Source organism: Canis aureus, chromosome 23 (genome assembly GCF_053574225.1).
Source record: "Canis aureus isolate CA01 chromosome 23, VMU_Caureus_v.1.0, whole genome shotgun sequence".
Classification (NCBI taxonomy): domain Eukaryota; kingdom Metazoa; phylum Chordata; class Mammalia; order Carnivora; family Canidae; genus Canis; species Canis aureus.
The window spans coordinates 2,572,546-2,592,940 of record NC_135633.1 but is presented as its reverse complement, the minus strand read 5'-3'; the positions used below and the strand labels follow the sequence as shown (position 1 = coordinate 2,592,940).

General features: G+C 47.3%; 1 protein-coding gene and 1 long non-coding RNA gene across 8 annotated transcripts in view; one reads left to right on the top strand and one right to left on the bottom strand.

The window, feature by feature from the left end:
* The window catches only part of BDNF (brain derived neurotrophic factor), a 51,417-nt gene extending 43,252 nt beyond the window's left edge, over positions 1-8,165 (bottom strand). The window contains exon 1 of one of the 4 annotated variants that reach the window (XM_077866151.1): positions 7,647-8,165. In XM_077866151.1, the coding sequence (XP_077722277.1) occupies positions 7,647-7,649 (3 nt within the window). In that variant the 5' untranslated portion in view covers positions 7,650-8,165. Of the gene's footprint in view, positions 1-5,654; positions 5,792-6,573; positions 7,112-7,646 lie in introns of those variants that run through there. The other 3 variants (XM_077866152.1, XM_077866154.1, XM_077866155.1) reach the window with 3 other exon arrangements.
* Positions 8,166-9,446: 1,281 nt separating this feature from the next.
* On the top strand, positions 9,447-17,999 carry LOC144294496 (uncharacterized). 4 transcript variants are annotated; one of them, XR_013361862.1, is made up of 6 exons: positions 9,447-9,648; positions 10,625-10,717; positions 10,894-11,093; positions 12,439-15,361; positions 17,279-17,423; positions 17,555-17,999. It is a non-coding gene; the product is annotated as an uncharacterized LOC144294496 (long non-coding RNA). The 4 variants fall into 4 exon arrangements; XR_013361859.1 differs by having other exon boundaries at positions 17,550-17,999; XR_013361860.1 differs by having other exon boundaries at positions 12,143-15,361; positions 17,550-17,999.
* Positions 18,000-20,395: the final 2,396 nt, after the last annotated feature.

Below are 20,395 nucleotides of genomic sequence, written 5' to 3'. Positions count from 1 at the left end.
TGGTATTTTCCTTGAAGCTGGAGATAAGATAAACTCAATTGCAACTTCTTCTAGTGCTGATAAGTGTGGGACCCTGCAGATTCTGAAGGAATTTCTAGATTCCCTAACATTATAAAATGCCCTTCGATGTCCTCCGAGCACAAAGATCGCAGATTATTTTCTTCTGCTGTTGAGGGCAATTGATTGGATTTCTCTTTCTCGGCGTGAGGAGTATTTTGGTGCATTTAACCTTTACTCAAGGGTTAAAAACATCTGCAAAGTACTTTTAAATTCCTGTGGTGGTCCAGAAAATGCTTGCAACTGGTCAAAATGTCTCACATAGACCGCATGTTTCTCCTAGCTTCAGACTTTACTGCTAAATTCAGAGGTCACATGTTGCTAAACTGCTGGTTTTTAGAAACGAGATTTTAAAGTTTTTTTTTTTTAATTTTTAAATTAATACTTTGGAATATATTTTGCCATTTGTCCAAAATAGAATTCAAGAATGATATCTGTCATCCGTAGTGCATCAGAAGTTATTTTAAATATGGCATCTTTATAAAAGTCAATAGCTGCCTCATCAAAGGGCAATCATGTCCAGTGTGGGTGGCTGTGCCAATTGTTTTTGAACTACTGCAGCAAGCTAGCCAATCCCAGGGAATGGCTTGCAGCCTTTCTACACCCACATTTTTTCTTAATTATCTCCACCAGGCTGAGTTAGCTAAGGACAGATCTATAGCATTTCCTGGATGTCAAAATGCCCACACACCTTCTGCAATCCTTGAGCTTCCAGCTCCCTTTCATGTTTTTCCTGGTTGGTCCATCTAATTATCTATTATCATGTATATATAATGCATTATTCATGAGGCCCAGACAATTTCAGGATGTAATATCTCTGATTTCAAAAGGAAATGACCTGAAAAATTAGAACTTATGCTTGCACAAAGAAGATGAGCAATTAATTTGATAGTGAGTCTCTCTCATCATCCCATACATTTGAAAAATAATCTGCAGGAGTTTGGGATCATTGTTCAAATTAAAACTCTCCCAGTCGTCATTTCTCAGAAAACCACAGGTTCAACATCTAGATTCCTTCTATATGGGGTTTAAATAAGTTGCCTTGACTTCTCATAATGTGCTTCCTAACAAACAAGTTAAAAACCTGGTGGCACCCCAAATTATAAATCATCAAAGGTTAGGGTGACTTAGGCCCTACCTTCCGCCAAGGAGGAGTTATCTGTTGTATCACTCAAACTTGGAGCTAACATGGAATTGAGAGTTTATCTTGAGAACATCTTCCTTGTCTTATGTGTGAGGAAATAGAGATGCTGAGGGACTAATGGATTTTTTTTCAGCTCCTGACAACTAGTTGGGAGGGAAGCTTGAACTCAGACTTTTAATTTGGTTCACTGTGTTCTCTTGAAAAAGGTAAGATTCCAGCAGTTTGTCCCCTTCTGGAGATTGGAGGAAATTAAAGGACGAGTCATGTCTCTAACCTATAAGCTCCACCAAGATAGGTGCCATTTAGTCTTCCTTATTGCTGAATCTTCAGCTTGTAAGTTAATGCTTATTGCATAGAAATATGAATCTTAGCATCTAGAAAGTATACCTTTTGGGCAAAGTAGGAAGCGGCCGGTCAAGTTCATGATCCCGTAAGTATCAGGGTATCTACCAAGACAAGCAAGATCCCAGGAATTGAAAGCTGGGATGAAATTCCAGAGGCTTGGAAGAAAACAAGTCAGTATGAATTCAAGCATCAGATATGGGTTGGGATAAGTGACCTCTGAGAACCTTCCCAGCCCTTGGATTCTATGACTCACTAGAAAAGCAAAATGATTCTTGGCTTTGGCTCTTCCTATTTTCTGTGTTGTTTTTTTGGGGACTTAGAGACTGTGCCTTAGATGGTATGTCAGGTACAGGAAGATTCCTTCCTTTGAGTCTCCAATTGCAGGAGATTGAAGTGGCTTAGAAAGGCAAGGTCATAGAATTCGGTGAACTGTTTGTAAATAGTTTTTTTTTTTTTTATCAAAGAAATCAAAATAGGAGAAAGATAACACATACAGTTCCCTCAGATGCCTAAGTGGGATTTGAGGTGGCACCGTCTGGAGAGGAACAAGCATGATCCGTGAAATTTGAAGAAATAGACTGAGTCAGTCTTCACCTCTTACCAGCAGCGTGGTCCTGGACAACTCTGAATCTGAATTTCCTCATCTGTAAAAAGGTGACTGCTAATTCCTACCCGACACAAATGCCAAAGAGATCAAATAAGGAATAAGGTAAAAAGCTATCAAAGCACTACATGCCTACAAAATACTATTATCAGGAAATACAAATAAAGTCTGCATTATAGCAGAATTCTTTCTAGGACTCCTTTAGAATGTTAGGAAAAAAGAAAAAAAAGTAAGAAAGTCTGCCTACATTTTTAAAAACTCAGAATGAACACTCCCCAAATTGCCAAATGAAAATGGAGGCAGGGACAAAGAATTTAACATTCTGCCCTTTGCATCATGCTGTTTTGGGGTATTAGTCTTCAGGGAACATGTGTATCTTCCTCAAGACACACTTGTTAAAGCAGTAGCTTTAACTTCCAAAGTAAAAAAAAAGAAAGAGAGAGATTTCAAATTGTTGAAAGTATGATCATTCTTAAGTCAAAGGGGGAAGGAAATTTTCTTTTTATTGTTGAAGAATTCAGTCTTTCTGCCTTTACAGGCAACCCCCCCTCCCCATTTCCATAGGATTCAATAGTGGTATGCTCTCACTAGGTGTTACTATTTATCTTTATTAAGTACCACACTCTGTTCTTTACGTGGATTGTGTCGTGTCAACTCAAGAGAGCCCCGCTTGTTAATGACACCAGCAAAGACACAGAGACAAACATGCCCCTACACACGCACACGCACACACGCACGCACACACAGCAGTAGCAGATCAGCAGGGAAAGACACGAGCCAAAGAAAGATAATTTGAGTTACTTCTGAGGTAGCAGTTGTAAAATTAAAATAGGCAACTCATTAAATTATCCATAGAGTGAAAAGAAAGCTACCAAAATAGATATTTTTCTGGCAAGTCAGTGCTTTTCAGAAAAAAAAATTTAGTTTTAAGCAGAATTTTAAAACCAGATGATATCAGTTGGTATTCATTAGAATCATTTAAATAGTTTGCCCTAATCAAAAGCAAAGAATAGCTTTGCTGGCCTTTGGTAGAAGTATATTGAATAAAAAATATGTTCAGTGAGACATCATTTTAACTGACAGATTGTAAGCAATTTGATCTGGTGAATGCTATTTGAGCAAGTTGGAGCCTGGTCCCCAAATCATAGAATTAAAAATAAAAATTCTTTTCCGGCAATGCCTCCATGCTGGCTTTTCTTCATTTCCATGTGCTGGTTTTTGTGGCCGATTATCTATTTAGTGGTCATCATCCAGGCCTTGCCTCGCACATTGACTGATTTGGGGATTTTGTTTCTTACTAACGCTTCCCCTAGAGGACAGGCCAGGAAAAGAAAAGAAACTAGATTCACCAGCTTCTCCTCTTATTAAAAATTTAGATTAGCGACTTGATAGGAAAAGAGGCTGGCAAATAAACGAAGTTTACGTACGTTGATTTTGGTATCTTTTCAAGGCCTTCTTTCCGACTCACACTGGTAGGCAATTAACAAATACTGTTTTGTAAGCCAGCAAAAATCTTGCTTGTACAATCCCTATTCCTGCCTTAACCATACAAATTTTCGATCATCTAAAAATAATTAGCACCCTGATTCCATTCAATGAAAGTGCTGCACGTAAAGAGAATGTAAAATAGTGACAGCTCCCATTTGCGGAGAGCGTCTGCTTCCCAGTTTGCAAAACCCTTTCAGACATTTTTTTTCTTCCTATCCTGCAAAAATTGCTGTGTTGTAGGTCTTACTATCAATGACACTGAAAAAGCTACAGGCAGGATGAATATATTTTCATCTGAATCAATACTGATATATTCCATTGGGGGAGCTAGACCAAGCGAACATCTCACACACGGAAATATTAATATGCAAGACCAGGGGTCCAAAAGTAGGCTAGAAGGTTGCTGGTTTTTAGGGTTAAAAAGAGCCCCCCCCCCCCCTTCCTTGCTCTCTCTCTCTCTCTCTGTATCACCTTCTAATCTTCCTTCTGATTGCAAACCGGACAATTGAAATTTCTTGCCTTCCTGCTGAGACGCTCTATGTAAATACACATCAACAGTGACTAGCAGGTGCACCATCCTTAAAGGGACCTTCGTCTCCGCGGCGCCCTAGGCGAAACCATTTTACCTCCTAAGTCGAGGACGTGTGTGTCTGTGACAGAGGATGACGTGACACTTTGCAGGTTTAAGTGCTTAATGATCTCGAGGTTACAAGCATGAGGCTGTTAAGCATTTCCCCCTCCTGGTCTCCCAGAGACGCGGAATCTACAATTTTCTCGGGTCGCCTGTCAGATAAATTGGCAAGTCGACTAAAAGGCTAATATTCCCTTAGCGATGCCTCCCTCGGAAGCCCTAGCAACTGTATTAGGCAGCGGGGAGTACTCGCGAGCAAGACACCTCGCCGAGAGGGAACTCTGCAATTTAGAGTGACAGATGATTCTTTTCTCATCCATCAAGCCGCCTCAAAATGTCACAATATTTACACCTCTTCCTTGGTGAATTAGAATCCAGGCAGGGTAAAAAAAAAAAAAAAAAAAAAAAAAAAAAAAAAAAAAAATGCGACCGGTTGCCGCTTGATTGGGGAAAAAGGAAAAAGCAAGCGTTGCACCTTTAAATCCTGCCGATCCGTTCCCGGTCCACCCGCTCCCCCTCCCCTCTCCTCCCCTCCCTCCCCTCCGCACCCCTCCCGCCCTTCTCGGGATTTTGCAATAAATCTCCCAGTTCTGCGTTCAGCCCTGCAGATCCGTATTTAAAACAGCACCATCTGGGAAGGGTGGGTGGCGGTGGTGATGCGGACTCCTTGGAGTTCCTTTGCAGCACGCTTGGAATTGCATCAGACGGATCAGAAATCCCCCCGCCCCCACGCCCCGCCCCGCCCCGCCCCGCCCCGCCCCGCCCTCCCTCCATCCTCCCGGCGTCCTCCCTCCTCCCTCCTCCCTCCTGCTCCCTCCGCGGGGCTCGCGCGGGGAGCGCGGCTGCACCCGGAGCCTCCGAGCCGCCTCGGCTGCTGCGCGCCCGGCCCCGCGCCCCCGGCCCCGCGCCCCCGGGCCCGCCCCCGCCTCCGGGCACAGCCGGGGTCGCGGCGCTCCCCGCCCCCCCCTCGGCTCCTGACTGCAGGGCTGAGCCGGGGGGAGGAGCCCGGGACGCCCCAGCCCCGAGCCGGGCTCGGCCGCCGGAACAAAGGGTCCGGCCCGGGGGCGGGCGCAGGTCGCGGGGGCGGGGAGGGCGGCGGCCCCGGGCTCCCGCGGGAGAGGCCGAGCACCGCGCGCCGCAGGCTGGGGCATCGCGGGGCGCCCCCCGGGGCGGGGGCGGGGCGGGGCGGGGGAGGCGCTCAGCGGCGCAGGTGCTCCCCGCGCCCCCGGGGCGCCCCTCGCCGGGGCCGGGCGGCCTGAGCATCCTCCGGGCGGGCCTGCGAGCGCTCCTCGCCGCCGCCCAGGCCCCCTCCCCCGGCCCGGAAGGGACCTTCTTCCACCGAGCGGAGGCCCCCCCTCTCCTTAGTTACCCCGACTGACTCGGACCTGGGCTCAGTGAGGCATCCGGCCCGGCGGGGGAGCGGAGCGCGGTCTCGGCGGCTCCCCTTCCCTTGAGAAAGCGGGAGCCCTCCAAGCCAGCGCCCGAAACTCGTGGGGAGGGAGGAAAAAAAAAAAAGAAAAAAAAGAAAAAAAAAAAAAAAAAGAACCACCAGAAAGAAACATCCAGCGAGGGCGACGGAGGGGAAGCGATAGAATGAGGGAGGGATGGAGGGATGGAGGGATGGAGGCAGGAGGAGGGGGCGGGGTACAAGGAGGGGGGGCGGGAAGGAGGGAGGGAGGCAGGGAGGGGGAGAGAGAGGAAGGGAGGGGGGAGAGATACATAGAGAATGAATCCTTCTCACTAGAAGAGCTGAAATTACCTTGATTCATTTTGTGTTGGAGATTTAACGCTACCTCCTACCTCCTCCCCAGCCTCCACCTCCCCTTCCCTCGCCGTACACCACCTCCACCGCCTGATTCTAAATGGCACAAAGTCAAAATTTAGGGGATCGAATGTTGTGTAAAAGCTTCATAATTAGTAATGAATCTACTGTACACACACACACACACACACACACACACACACCGGCAAAGAACGGAAAAGAAGGAGGTGAAGGGGAGAAAAAGAGAAATCTTACATTTGAATCAGACATATGCAGGTCCAAGTTAACTAAACTCATTATATCCGCAGGAAGACTGAGCATTTTTTCCCCCTTTATTTCTGTTTCCCCCCCCCCACCCCCCTTCTCGCTTTACCCCAAGGCTCTCACCTAGGGCAATCCAAACTGGGCAAATACCAGGAAACAACCCCCCTCTCATGCTCTCCTTCCACCTCCTCCCCTTCACCACAAGTCCTCTCGGGAAGACTGAGTATCAAAATAGCTCAAGAATTGGGGTTGCAGGGGGTCCCCGCCCCGATGCTTACCTTCTTTGCGGCTTACACCACCCCGGTGGCTAGATCCTGGAGATAAACACTTGCATTTCCCAAAGTTAACCCAGTATACCAACCCGGAGCTTGCCAAGAGTCTATTCCAGCCTACACCGCTAGGAAGCCAACTTCAGCGAGCTCAATGAGGGGACCAAACTGGGGCTCGCTTTCCAAACGCTCCGCTCCAAAATCTGACTCTCTCCAGCCCGATCTCGGTGTGAGCCGAACCTCAGAAAAGACGCTTCTTAAGGGCGACACGGAGCTGGCTTCACTGCGGGGCCGAGAGGCCACCTAGGGTACCACCACCTCGGACAAATCCGTTGGCTCTGTCCAAGGTGCTGAATGGACTCCGCTCGCCCAATTACACACCCGGCGCAGCGGGAGGAAAAGGCTAAAAAATCTCTAATTCAGTGATACTTGATATTGCTCTAGACGGTTTCTTCCACTTCCTTACGTTTTGTCACGTGTGGATGGCTTTGCCAAAGCCATCCTGTTAATAGTTGATCACATGTTGATGAGACCCTTTTCTTCTAGGAGAGGATTACCCATTTCATTCCCGGTGATATGCACTTCTGACTTATTTCTCCCCCCACCAACCCCACCCCCATCCGCACCCAAACTCCCATTCTCTACCCCATCCTTGCCCCCCCCTCCACCCCCTAACCCCAACCTCTAATAGCATTATTGGTTTCAGATGGAAATTAACCCCCTTGCGAATGTCAATTACATGCCCACATATAAATCATAGAATATGCTCATACACCACACACATAGAGGAAAAGGATGGAATGCAAGAAGGCTGGGAGAGAAGCATCAGCCTTGAACAGCCAATATAACACACACACACACACCCCCCCTCCAGCTCCAAGTTTGTTCCACGCAGTTCCACATTGCTGTGTTAAATCTCAAATGATTCCAATTAAAGTTGCACTATGTAAAAACCCGATTCTCCTGGCCTGAGTAGCTGCTGTTCTTTGGCGTGTGAAGTGCCAGGAAGAGCTGTGATATGCCCGTTGTTAAGCAACATGTCAAGATTTTTCAATTATAATGCAGGGTTTATTGCTACTCACCATTGTGCCTTTGCTGTCCTGGAGACTCAAGTGTCTTAAAATCCCGTCTCCCCAACAGATGCTGGAAGGTAATGTGTCTTGTTTGAAGTCATCATGTGAGAAGTTCGGCTTTGCTCAGTGGATCGCCCACCACTTGGTGTGACTTATGAATCTAATAACCCTTTGCAATATCCGCAAGCTTAAACTCTCAACCACCTTGGCGACTACAGAAGACAAAGCAACTGGCATCGGTGTTGAAAAACCTATAGATTTACGCAAACGCCCTCACTCCGAGAGAGACACGCTTTCTCTGGAGTTCTAACGTGATTCTAATGAATGAGCGAGGTTACCGAGGACTGCCCAACTGCCCTGCTAAATAGCGGGTGGTTCCTGGGGCTGCCTCCCAGCCGCCCGTCACTGGGTCCTGGCACAGAAAGTTCCCGGGGAAAGTGAGGAGTTTCAAGGGTACCCTCATAAAAATAGTGCAGCCTGCACAACGCTCCCTTGTCCACTGCCCAGGTCACACCTGGGGCTCTGGCAGAGCTGAGCTCGGCTCGGGAGATTTCCCCGTCGCCAGGTAAGAAACCCTTCGCCGTGTCAGGCTAGGGCGGGAAGACCGCTGGGGAACTTGTTGCTTATCAGCGCCAGCAAGCTACCGCTTTAATAATAATAGCAGAAGAGCGCAGGGGGGGAGGGGAGGAGGGGAGCGGAGGGGAGCGGAGGGGAGCGGAGGGGGCGGGGAGGGGGGGCGGCCTCGACTCTCCAGGCTGTTTACGTGCCCAGCTCGCTGTGACTCCCTCGGTAGAAAGGAAACTTCTCAGAAAAGTTCGTGCCCCCCTCCCCCATCATGACTAAGGGTCTCCAGCTGATGAGGTCGTGAGTGATGATCCGGGGCGGGGGGGTGCTGGGGGCTGGGCGGCGGGGGGTGTGGGGGAGTGACTCGCCCTTGGGCACCACTGCGTGCGTCGAAGCGCGCATCAGCCCGACAACTTTTCCTCTCCCTCCCAGGGACCGATGACTAGGCGAGAGGCACCGGGGCGAGCCACCAGTTGCCCACGGGAACCCGTGCAAGCCCAGCTCTCGGGCGGCTGAGTTGGATGAAGTTCTAACTGCGTGTGCTCTAATGGGTTATGGCTCCTCCGGTGGGAGTCAGAGCCCCGGCGCGCGGCTGGGGCGGCCTGGAGCGCCGCGGGGCGCGGAGCCGCGGGCAGGGGCGCGGGGGGGGGGGTCGCCGCGCGGCTCGGGGGCGCCTGCGCGCGGGCCTGGGGGCTCCCGGGGGCCTGCGGGGGGCGGCGGGGGCGCGCCCGCGGGGCCGGGCCGGGATCGCCGCGGCGGGAGGGGTCTCTCCCAGGAAGCCCCGCGGCTTAGAGACGCGCGTCCTCGCCAGTGGCTGCGCAGGCTGGGGCGCGGGGAGGTCACGTGCCGGCGGGAAGAAACTTGCAGAGGGGAGGATGAACTTCAAGGAGAGGCTCGCAGCGCCCCCGCGCCCCCTCCCCGGGCGCCGCAGCCGGGAGAGGGGCCTCGCCCTCCGAAGCCTGGGGAGGGGAGGGGAGGGGAGGGGGCCCGGGGAGCTCGGGCCGCGCGCGCTGTGCCCATCCCCGCGACGCTCCCGCAGCCTGGGGGGCGCACCCCGAGGCCTCTCTCCGCCCAGGCCGCCCTTTGCAGCCCCCGGCCGACGCCCGCGAGCCGAGCCGAGGACGCGCGGAGGGACGTGCGCCAGTTGTTATGGAGATGCCGGCCGCCCCGAGGAGCGCGAGGCCCCGGGAAGTCCCCAGGAGGGTTTCGTGCGGGTGCGGGTGCGGGTGGGGGGTGGGTGGGGGCTGGCGTCGTTTTGGCACCAACAGCACCATCATTTCACTCTCCACGCAGGGTCCCCACCCCGGGGAGCCCATCGGCGGCGTCGCAGGCCCTGGCCGCGGCGCTATTGACTGCAGGGATGAGGCAGAGAGATGCTGCAGAAGATGGTGGATATGGCTCTGAAGTTTCAGGCCCTCCGGCCCTATCCAGCCTCCACTTCCTTTAGGTCAGTCGCAAGCGCCCTGTCTGAACGCCATTCATTCGTGGCTTCCTCGCGTGTGAAGACCTGATCGGAGGCGACAGGATGTTCTGGGGCTGCCTCAAGGATCTGCCCCCCTCCCCCTCCCCCATCCCAGAAATGCCTTCCCCTTGGAAAACTGGCTTGAATTCCTAATTGCGTACATGGACGTCTGCTCATTGGAATTCCCATTGGCTCCGGGTTATTATTACTATGAGTGAGTCCAGTGTTGAGTTGATAGCGCCCTAGAGATGCTTCCGGGGCCAACCCAATTCATCCGAGGCTCCAACCAAGGTACAAATATACAGATGTTCCCTACACCTCCTTAGGGGTAGTTACAGATGTTTCCTAGACCTCCTCAGGGATAGTTCTAGACTCGTCCTCCTCCTGGACACCTGAGGGAGGTCACGATAAAAGGATGCCAGGCACCCTCCCCATCATCAAGGCAACAGTTCCCTCCAACTGAGAGGACTGCTCAGATTGTCCACAAACTGCCACTTTTTGTCGATCCATGAATTAGCCAGCAGATGCTGCCCTAAGACTGGGACAGCTGGTACATACCATCCTCAGAGGTCTTGGGGGTACAGGTTTTGTGGACAAGACTGGTTTCCTGAGAATGCGATTCAAAATGCCATAATTAGGTTTCCCTGCCTATTCAGTGACTCCATTACAGATCTGAAACCTTGAAATAACACAGGGAGACGATCACTATATGAACATAATTATTCCCATTGTCATCCATGTGTTATATTTATTTGGCTTCTTTGTCAGCAATTTATAGGTTGTATAGAGACTATCAGATATTTCTCTCTCTGAGGGATCTTTATTCTGAAAACTAACGCCATATTTTATAGTAGGGTGCCTTGAGTTGTTAGCTTGGGTGCTTGGGGATTCAAAACATGAGTGATTACTTAGTTTGAAATGATTTAGACAACACATAATCGTACCGAAAATGTTTTCCAAGGAATACGTTTGACCGCTGCCTTTCTTCCTTGGAGTCATTAACTAAAACCTACAAGTCATGGGCCAAGATGAAGGACAAGAACTGCTATTTAAGGTGAGTTCTCATAGAGAGTTGGAGAGAGAAGTGAAGAGGTGGTGTTTAACATATAGTATTTTTCTTTCTGTTCTTCATTTCCCAGCGATGAGAATTCTCTTGGTGCATGATCAGCTCTCCACCTTACCTCGTTCCACTCACTTACACATTTTCTTTTTCTTTTTTCCCATCTGCAGAAATCCAGTGTCTAATATAAGCAAAGATTGCAGTCATTTCATTTGTTAAGACATATGCCAAGCATTGTACCTGCCACAGTTTTCATCTTGGGAGCACTTATTCCTGAGGTCATCTCATTTTCTCTGCACAACCCGAGTCAGCTGTGATATGAATATCACACTTCTCCAGGTTCATCTGACCCCATTCATTTTTAGCAATGGTAAGAACATTTCAAACTGAACAGTAAACAAATCTTGTTCCTTAAAGATCACTACTTAACAATGTAGCCAGATTTAAAGCAAAGCGTATTAACAAAACCTAGAAGAAAGGATTTTTGCTTCGAAACCATGAATATTGTGTCCCTGGTAGGTGAATTGTCTAACGTTCACACGCAGTGTTCTGCCAAAGTCATAGTTGTAAAATCTGGTCTCTGACTGTATCTTTCTGAAGATGAGCGTAAAAATTAATAAGAAAGGACTTATCCAGACTAGGAGGCACAAGAATATCATTAGGGAGGTGTGTGAAGATTTTCAGAATTAGTGGGAGCGAGGTAACAAAACAGGAGTCTACACCATCAGAAATGAAAGAGTATTACTTTTTCTTGGGGGAATAAGCAGATGCTTGGGATATCTCTTGGGACAAAACCTTGACTTCTAAAAGGGAATTCGGTGTGTCACAGTAAAAAGAATGGTTTGGGTACTCCCTTCCCTCATATCAAGGCAGAAGTGATGAGACAGTACTTCCATTCTTTCTTTCCAACTTTTCTTTTTAAATCTATTTGATTGTAATTAATTGCCAGGTGCTCCACCTCGTGTTGGATGGATTAGTTCCTTTCTTCTCACTTACTCCTACTTCTTCTTGCCCGTCAGTACTTACTCTGTGCCTGCCACTTCTTGGGAGTTGGTGATCCCTATATTAATAATTCCCAAGCCTAACAGATCTCGGAGTCTCATAAGGCCAAGATCTAATCCATGAAGGGTTGGGGAGTTAGGGGAAGATGACACAGTGGAAGAGTGTTTGGCTAATTATTGCCCAGATGTCAGCAGTCATTGCCTCAGGATCACTTGTTATAATCCATGAAGGAGAGTGTTCATAGAGAATCTTCAGATGGTGACATAATTGCTGTCTTGGAAGCTAAAAAAACAAAAACCAAAAAAAAAAAAAACACAGCAAAAGAGTTGTGTTTATGATATGAGAAGTGATTCTGACCAGGTAGGAAGAAAGATTGGCTCCCTTAGTCACTTCCTGATTTTTAATGGTTCTCCACAGGCAATAGAAGGAGAGGCAAAGAATCACGATGCACAATTTGGAAAGCTTTCTGAAAACAAGAATAGGCAATGATTGCCAAGAACCTGATGTTGAGCTCATATTTAAAAAGAACCCAAAGAATCTTCCAGTTACAAACCTAGTTTAGTTAGAGAGGAAACAAGCAGAGCATCGAAAAGAAGCAAACAAGAGAAAGCCTTGGAAAAGTTATGGTTTAGTTGTAATAATCCTGGTGCATTCCTGAGCCTGACAAGTAAGCATGAGACAAAAGATCTGATCATGACTTAACTCAATTTCAGGAAAACCAGACAGCCACATAATGAGGCTGAAGCAAGACCACATGGGATTTTGAGGAAGAACCGAATGACTCTTTCCAAACCATCCTACGGACAAGAGATGAATAAGAGGAAGTATGGGTGGCAAGTCGGGGAGAAGTGACGTTGTTAATGTGAAAAGCTGATAGAAGATTAAGACAGGTCAAGAGCATGTCAGGTCAGGGCTTGGAAGAAAATATACTTAGCTAAATGTAAGATAATATTAGAAATTGAATAAAATGAGAAAGCAAGTCCCCAAGGAGTCCCATAACTTAGGATCATGAAAAGGCAAACAGAAACTCGTAAAAGCAATAGCGTCTATATCGTGGTGGGGCCTACCAGGCTGTGTTTGATATTTAAGCTGCCTAAAACATCTGGAAGGAAGCTTTCACAGATGCTAAACCATACTTTTTTTTCCAAATGATTTAATGGGCACATGAATTTCCTGGGTAGTTGTGTTTTTGTTTTTAAGTAAACTCTACCCCCATTGTGGGGCTTGAACTCATAACCTTGAGATTAAGAGTCACATGTGCTATTGACTGAGCCAGCTAGGTACCCTACCCGGGCAGCTTTTTTTGAAAAGCAGATTTGGAGTCTAGCATGAGGACCGAGATTTCACATTTTTAACAAATTTCCGGGTGGTGGGGCTGGACCACACTTTCCACGTGCTGCTTCAACCCATGGCATCACTGGGATTACAGTCTTTGTCAAAAAATAGCTAATCGCTTTATTAACTGAAGCAAATGCCAAAAAATGAAAAAATAATCCAAGTAATAGACCTCGTCTTTTAACCCTAATATTACGCCAACCGCAAACTCTGACTTGCTCTTGAACCCATTAATTCTAGAAAGTTCCTGAACACAACTAACATCAACCTCTCAAAATAAATAACATTGGCCATAGTTTAAATGTTTGTCTTTTTATATGCACTGAAATAAGGGGAAAATGAATTGGCTTGGAATATACTGGGCACATTGCAAAACTGAAATGAAGTCAGGAAAATTATTCTAGTCATGTAAAGAGGATTGGTTAGGTCATATTATAAGTCCTGAGCTCATTCTGGGTTTCTTTCTATAAATAGGATATTTTGGAACTAGAGAAGGCATAGCAGAAGGCAACCAGAATGACAGAGGGATTTGGGGAATTTGCTTCTGCTGAAAGGTTAAAGAAACTAGGTCTGTTTTCTTTTGTAAGGAGAGAAAAGATGGTACCTCACTGAGGTGATATCATTCTAAAAGTAGTGGAAGTAATAGGATGCGACAAGAGTGCCTTATGGAAACAAGAGTAGAAAGATTCTGGCACAGAATGAAGGCCAGAAGAATGGCTCTAGCTTTTCTAAAGGCCCTCAGTTAGCACTGTTCCTATTGGCAAAATTTCACTAGTCACAAAAGGAGGGATAAAAAATGGATTTTGACCAGGAAATAAGTGAGAGTTGGAAAATGAGGAGACAAGGGGGACCTCATCTATCTCTTCATTGAGAACATTTAAAATAGGCATCTATTAATCCTGTAGAAGTCCTCACTCATAGCACATGGTGAACTTTACCAACATTCCCCAGGCTCAAGGACTCTGCTTCTGTAACATCACATTTCTGCTTGCTCTTCATCACCAAGATGGTACTTTTTCCATCCGTTCAGCAAAGAAATGTAAATAATCAGTTACAACGTGCAGGACTCTTCGTTAAGTTACTTTTCCCTCTTCATCAATCCTGGAAAACATTCCTTTTTTTTTTCTTTAATTCATAGAAAAAGCATTGTCCCTGACTTTGCATATGAGATCCTAACACCTTCATCTGACCCCTGAAGCTCAGAGATGGAAGGACTTGCGGGTCACTCTGGTCAACCCCCTCATTTTACAGCAGGAAAATATGGAGCTTTTAGAGTGGACAATCATGCAATTTTGTCCATTTGGTATTAGAAAATACACACTTTCTGGAAACTTTGAAAATTCCCCCATGAACTATCTGGAGAATATCAGTCATACCATGGGTTAACTCAGAATTCTAGTTTTCTGTCAAAATTCATTTTCAGCTCTGTGTCTTTTCAATTAGACAGCCCTTGGCAGGAATTGTTCTAGGTCCACTGCTCTAAGTGGTCTCCGGCTGCTGTGGTGGTCAATAATTCAGGGCAGCAGGTAGGAGGAGGCGGCGTTTCTCTCTGGCTTCTCCTTAGGCCTGTGTGATGCTCATGTGCATGTTATTACCTAGCTACCTTTCCCTCCATCGGGACAACAAGGGCTGGCCTAGCCCCACTTTCGTACCACCCCGCCTTCCTCTGCATCCTCAGGAACCGGTAGCCTGAGGAACAGGGGAGGGATGAGTGTTGCAAGAAGAGAAAGTGGCCCCGGAAAGAAGCTCCCGGGGTGATGTTTTAGTTACTGCTATGCAACAAATCACTCCAAAACTTGGTAGTGTAACACGAAAATAAACATTCTTTACACCCGTATTTTCTGCGGGTCAGGAATACTTAGCTGGGAAGCTCTGGCTTGGGGGGCAGGGTAGGTCTCTTGTGAGGTTGCCGTGGAGATTTCAGCTAGGGCTGTCATCATCTAAAGCCTCCACAGAGCCAGCGACGATCCCTTTCCAGGCTATTCATGGACACGGATAACTGTTGCTGTTTGTTGGTGGGATTCCGCGCCGACACGGACCTCTCCGCAAGCTGCTTGGGTGTCGTTACAACATGGCAGGTGGCTTCCCTGGAGCAAGGAATCCAAGAAACAGAAAGCCAGGCAGAAGCCATTCCTCTGATGACCTCGTCTCAGAAACCACAGAGCTTCAGTTTTGCCACATTCTATGGGTTACAAGCGAGTCACCAAGTCTGGCCTACGTGTAAAGAGAAGAAAATCAGACCTCACCTATTAAATGGAGGATTGTCAAAGAAATGCATAACGTACTTTAAAGCCACCAGAGGTGGGAGAAATGTTAAGTTGTATACCTGGGTACCGAGAAGGGCCATGCAGCTGGAGCGTAGTGAGGGAGGGAGGGAGGGAAGAGGACAAGAGGAGGCTCTAGAAGTGAGCACGTGGTTCCACCACGCAGGGCCTCTGGGGCGCTTTGGATTTTTATCCTCTGTGCTTTGGGAGACCATTAAACTGAAGAAGTTACATGATTCACTTTATATTTTAAAACGATTACTCTGGATGCCCTGTGACGTCTGGACGAGAAGGGTCTAGGTGTAGAGTCCAGGCAGGAGTCTATTACAGATCAAGGCTTTCACTTAGAAAAGTGGATGTGAGATATATTTGGAAGGAAAAATCAAAGGACTGGGTGATGGGGTCATGCGGAATGAGGTGACCAAGGGTTCTGGCGTGAGCAATGGCACGTTTGAAGAAATCATTTACTGGCTGGAGAAAATTGGAAGAAAAGCAGATGTACAGCGTAGGGGAGAGATGGGGAAGGTCAAGAGTCTAGGTCACTTAATTCTTACAGCAGCGCCGGGAGACAGGTCAAAATGACCGCTGCTATCTATTGGGCATGAACAATGTGCCAGGCGCTGTGTTCAGGAAGTTACCTTCCTTCTTCTGTTTAATCCTCTTGACGATGTACTATTATAACCAGGTTATGGAGAAGCGAACTGATTTCTCCCAAAGTCAAGCCGCCTGTTAGCGGTAGGGTAGGGATTAAAACTCAAGATTTTCAGATTCCAAAGCTCATGCTTTCAAGGCTACATTTACCCCTCCTGGCCTTCTCCCACCCTTAATACATCCACAATTGATCTTTTTTTTTTCAGCCTAATGTGTGTTAGGGTACTGCGACAGGCCAGTCTCAATGAACTATTCTGTCCCCACCCCACCCCCATGCCATGGCTGGTAGATAATTGAAGCTTAATAGAATTTCATTACATTAGTTAGAATTAAACCTCCCCTCTTCTCTCTGGGAACACTTGTTTTCTAACCTCATAACAACATAGAAATATAGATTGGGATGCACCGTGCGACTGGAAGAAGAGCATTGAATACCAATTGTCTTATGTCCCGGGAAGGCTTAAACCACATCAGGAGATTCCCCTTCCTTCACCTCCATCCTAGCAGGTGGCAGGTGCGTCCCAGAAGAAGCCTAGACAGCAGAAAGGCCAAGTCCTCCCTGAGATGCAGGTTCTTCTTGAAACCCAAGAGCTACAAATCAAAGATGGGGTAGACACTGAAGCTGAGGGGGCACCAATGCTATGACTCAGAGCTCCAGAATGGGCCTGGGCTTGCAAATCGCTGAGGAGATGTTCCCAAAGTCTTGACAGATCTATGTTAAGGCAGAAACAAGGACATCATATTCTCTAATATTCCTGTGATTCAGAATCTAAATAGTGACCTGAACATCAGAAATATCAGCCAAGAAATGGGAAAAGAAATGAGTAGGCCAGAGATCTAGGTCTGTACCCAATGACTTGGAGAAGAGGCAATTGTGAAAAGCCTGAAATTTCAAGAGAAAAGGAGACATCTCTGGCCCCCACACTGGGCCTTTCTTGGTTTCTCTGTTTCCTGCCTTCTGTAAGGCAGGAGAGAAGTCTTGGAATCCTCTGACATGTTGGGGAAAGGGCTGCACTGGAAAGAAGTCTCCTTCTGACTCTATTACTAATTGTATTGTCTGACCTGGGCAGATTGTAATCTGTCTCTGGATCCTAGTTTTTCTACTTATACAACGTCATTAGATTTGACATTTGTTATGGGCTGAATTGTATCCCCCCACCCCCAAATCCATATATTAAAGTCCTGATCTTCAGTATCTCAGAATGTAACTATATTTAGAGATAGGGGTCTCTAAAGAGGTGACTAAGTTAAAAGGAGGATGCATGGGTAGGGCTCTGATGCAATATAACCGGTGTCACTGTAGGAAGGGAGAGACTCCAGGATGCACGTGCACATGTGAAGACAAAGCAGGAGGGTGGCCATCTGCAAGGCAAAGAGAGAGGCCTCTGAAGAAACCAACCCTGCCGGCAACTTGATCTTGGACCTCCAGTCTCCAACACCGTGAGAAAGTAAATTCCTGTTGTTAAAGCCACCCCGTCTATGCAATTTTGTTATGGTAGTTCTAGCAAACTGATATGTATTTCAGAAAGCCAACTTACCTGCTTTCCTATTTCTGTGAAATTTCCTTCAATAAGTTTAGTCCTGGAATCAACTGAAGTTGACTGTGTCTCGAAACACTTGCTCTTGGAGCCCTGTCCCACCATGTCAGAGGTCCAACACTACCCTGCTGGAGAGACCGCGTGAATCCATGAGACTACATGGAGAAGGAAAAGGGCCCAGCTGAGCCCAGCCTTCCGGGTTGCCCTGCCAGGATGCTGTGCATGTGCGTGAAGCCGTCCTGGAACCTCCAGGTCAGCGCGGCCCCAGCTGAAAGCCATCAGGTTATTCCCTGATCAATGCCATGGGGAATGCAAGCATTGCCTAGCCGATCCCTGCTTGAATTCCTATGTCACAAAACCATCAGATATGACTTGGTTGCTGATGTAAGTAAACCATTAAGGCTGGGGGTAGCTTGTTACAATAATAATAAATAACAATTTATAACAATAGCTTGTAATAATAATATAATAAACATTCTGAACTGATTTACCGGGTGCTTATTGTTGTATGAACTCTCTATAAGCCATTCTTACCAAGTCTCATTTTGTGGGAAGGAGTAGGTGCAATTTTTAAGGGATTTGGTTTAAGACAGGTTTGGATCTTGATAAACTCTGCCATCGACAGGTCACTTGTCTGGTTTCAGTAACTTGGCGCCTTTGATCTCGGTTTCCTCATCTGTGAAATAAGGATAATTGCCCCTGCTGTGTGGGCTTTGGAGATAATTTAATGTGTTAATTGGACGTCATATTGCTAATGCAGAGAGAGAGCATGTTAAATGGTAACCACCATTCCTGCAATAGGCGTGCTATGCTGCCGCTGATTGTAATGATAAAACCAGGTCGGGCCACCTATAGCTGTCAGTGGAGCTGGGTGAGATGCGCCTGCTAAACAAGCAGCTCTCAGTGGTCTACCACAGGACCCAAGTCCCACCATTGACGCCTTCCAGTTGTGACATATCAGCTTAAGGACTCGAAATCCTGTAAAGTTCTAGTTTTACCTGGTGAGATTGATGTATACAATGACATTGTAAACTGGGGGCCATGTAGCCAAGTGTAAAGAGCGTGGGATTTGATGTGTTCTAGAATTAGTTTTGGCTGAAAGTGGCTCAGGACCCCTAAAAAGGTAGATTAAATATATTAGAAATTTGACTTCCTTTGAAAGTCCAAGTAGGTAGCCTGTGCCATATGGTGTTGCATGGTGCCAGGTATCCAGGCTCTTTCTGTCTTCCATACCATCAGGAAAGAAAAAAATGGTTGGAGAAGGGCATACTCGATGGTTTTCAGGACACTCCCCGGAAGATGGACACGGGTTTTGCCACTGGCCACAACTTAGTCACATGGCCAAACCTATCTGATAACACAAGCTCGGGGATGTAGACTTGAGTCAGGATATCCATGTGCCCAGCTAAAATCTAGGAATTCTAACCATGGGAGAAGAGGTCATTTCCAAGGAAAAGGAGACTCTTTTTTTTAAAAGATTTTATTTATTTATTTATTTATTTATTCGTGAGACACACAGAGAGAGGGGCAGAGACACAGGCAGAGGGAGAAGCAGGCTCCATGCAGGGAGCCCGATGTGGGACTCGATCCTGGGATCGAGGATCACACCCTGAGCAGAATGCAGATGCTCAACCACTGAGCCATCCAGGCATCCTGGAAGGAGTCTTCCTAACAGTCACCACTTACCAAGCATTGTTTCGAGTCAGGAATGGTGCTAGGCAATTAGAGTACTTACCTGCCCCATGTGCTTAGTCTGCTCATTTCCATCTAAGAGAGGAGAAAGGTGAAACTGAGAACTGACTTGCACAAAGACACACAGCTCTTAGTGCCCGAGACAAGACTGGGACCAGGTCTGTGTGACTTCTAAGTCTGTGCTCATTCTGCTCAAGCAACCTGGTTCTGGTCCTGGATTGGCCAGGTGACCTTGAGGTGGTCACTTCCTCAGGCAAAGCCAGGCTTACTGTGAAGCTAATGAAGCACTTCCCTTGCACAGACCCCTGGAGAGAGACAGGAGTTTCCAGGAGCTGTAGAAGGCTGGAGGTGCGATAGTGGCGGTCGGAAGCCAGGTAGCAATTAGGAAGCATCCCTGTGTAAGCATTTCTGGCAAGTTGACAGACAGACCGAAGAAGAGAAGGACCCACTCCCACAGCTGCCGCTATTTGTGATATTTTTTTCTTATTCTAAGTAAACATTTCCTTCTGGACCTGAGGTTGTGTTTGTAACATTGAGGTCTTTCTTAAAGAGTCCCCCAGATTGTATACACTCCAGGTCTTACAGAACCTGAATCCATCCCCATCCCCAAGTCAAAATGTAGGAAAGCCCAAGAGCATGAATTCCAGACAAGTTCTGAATAAAAGTTGGGCCTGAGAAATGGCAGGGCAGGAACTCTGAGTAGGAGGGCAGACCCAGGGGGAGGTTACGGGGGGCTTTTGGAAGCACAGCACGGCAGGCCTCCTCTGGAACTTCTCCAGATTCCTCCCTGGAAGGAACTCACCCCTGGCCCCATTTGTCCTTGAGTCTAGCCCACGGCGCATCTGCCTTCTGATAGAAATTACTTGTGTCCGTGACGGGCACTGGGGATTATTCTGTATGTTAGTAAATTGAACACCTATAAAAAATAATTTAAAAATTAAAAAAAAAAAAAAAGAAATTACTTGTGTCCCACAGAGGCCGTGTTTAAATGCAGAAACAAGGTCCCCGTCTCTCTCTCTAAATGCCAAGAACTTCAGGGAAAGAGCTGACACAGAGCAGGGGACAGTAAATAGTTGTTGAGTTAAACTTAATTGGGGGAAACCGTGGATTTAGTGGCACAGAGAAGCAAAGTGACTTCTAGGCCTCAGTTTCCTCGGTGAGGTGAAGGCATTGGTCTCAAGGAGGGCAAT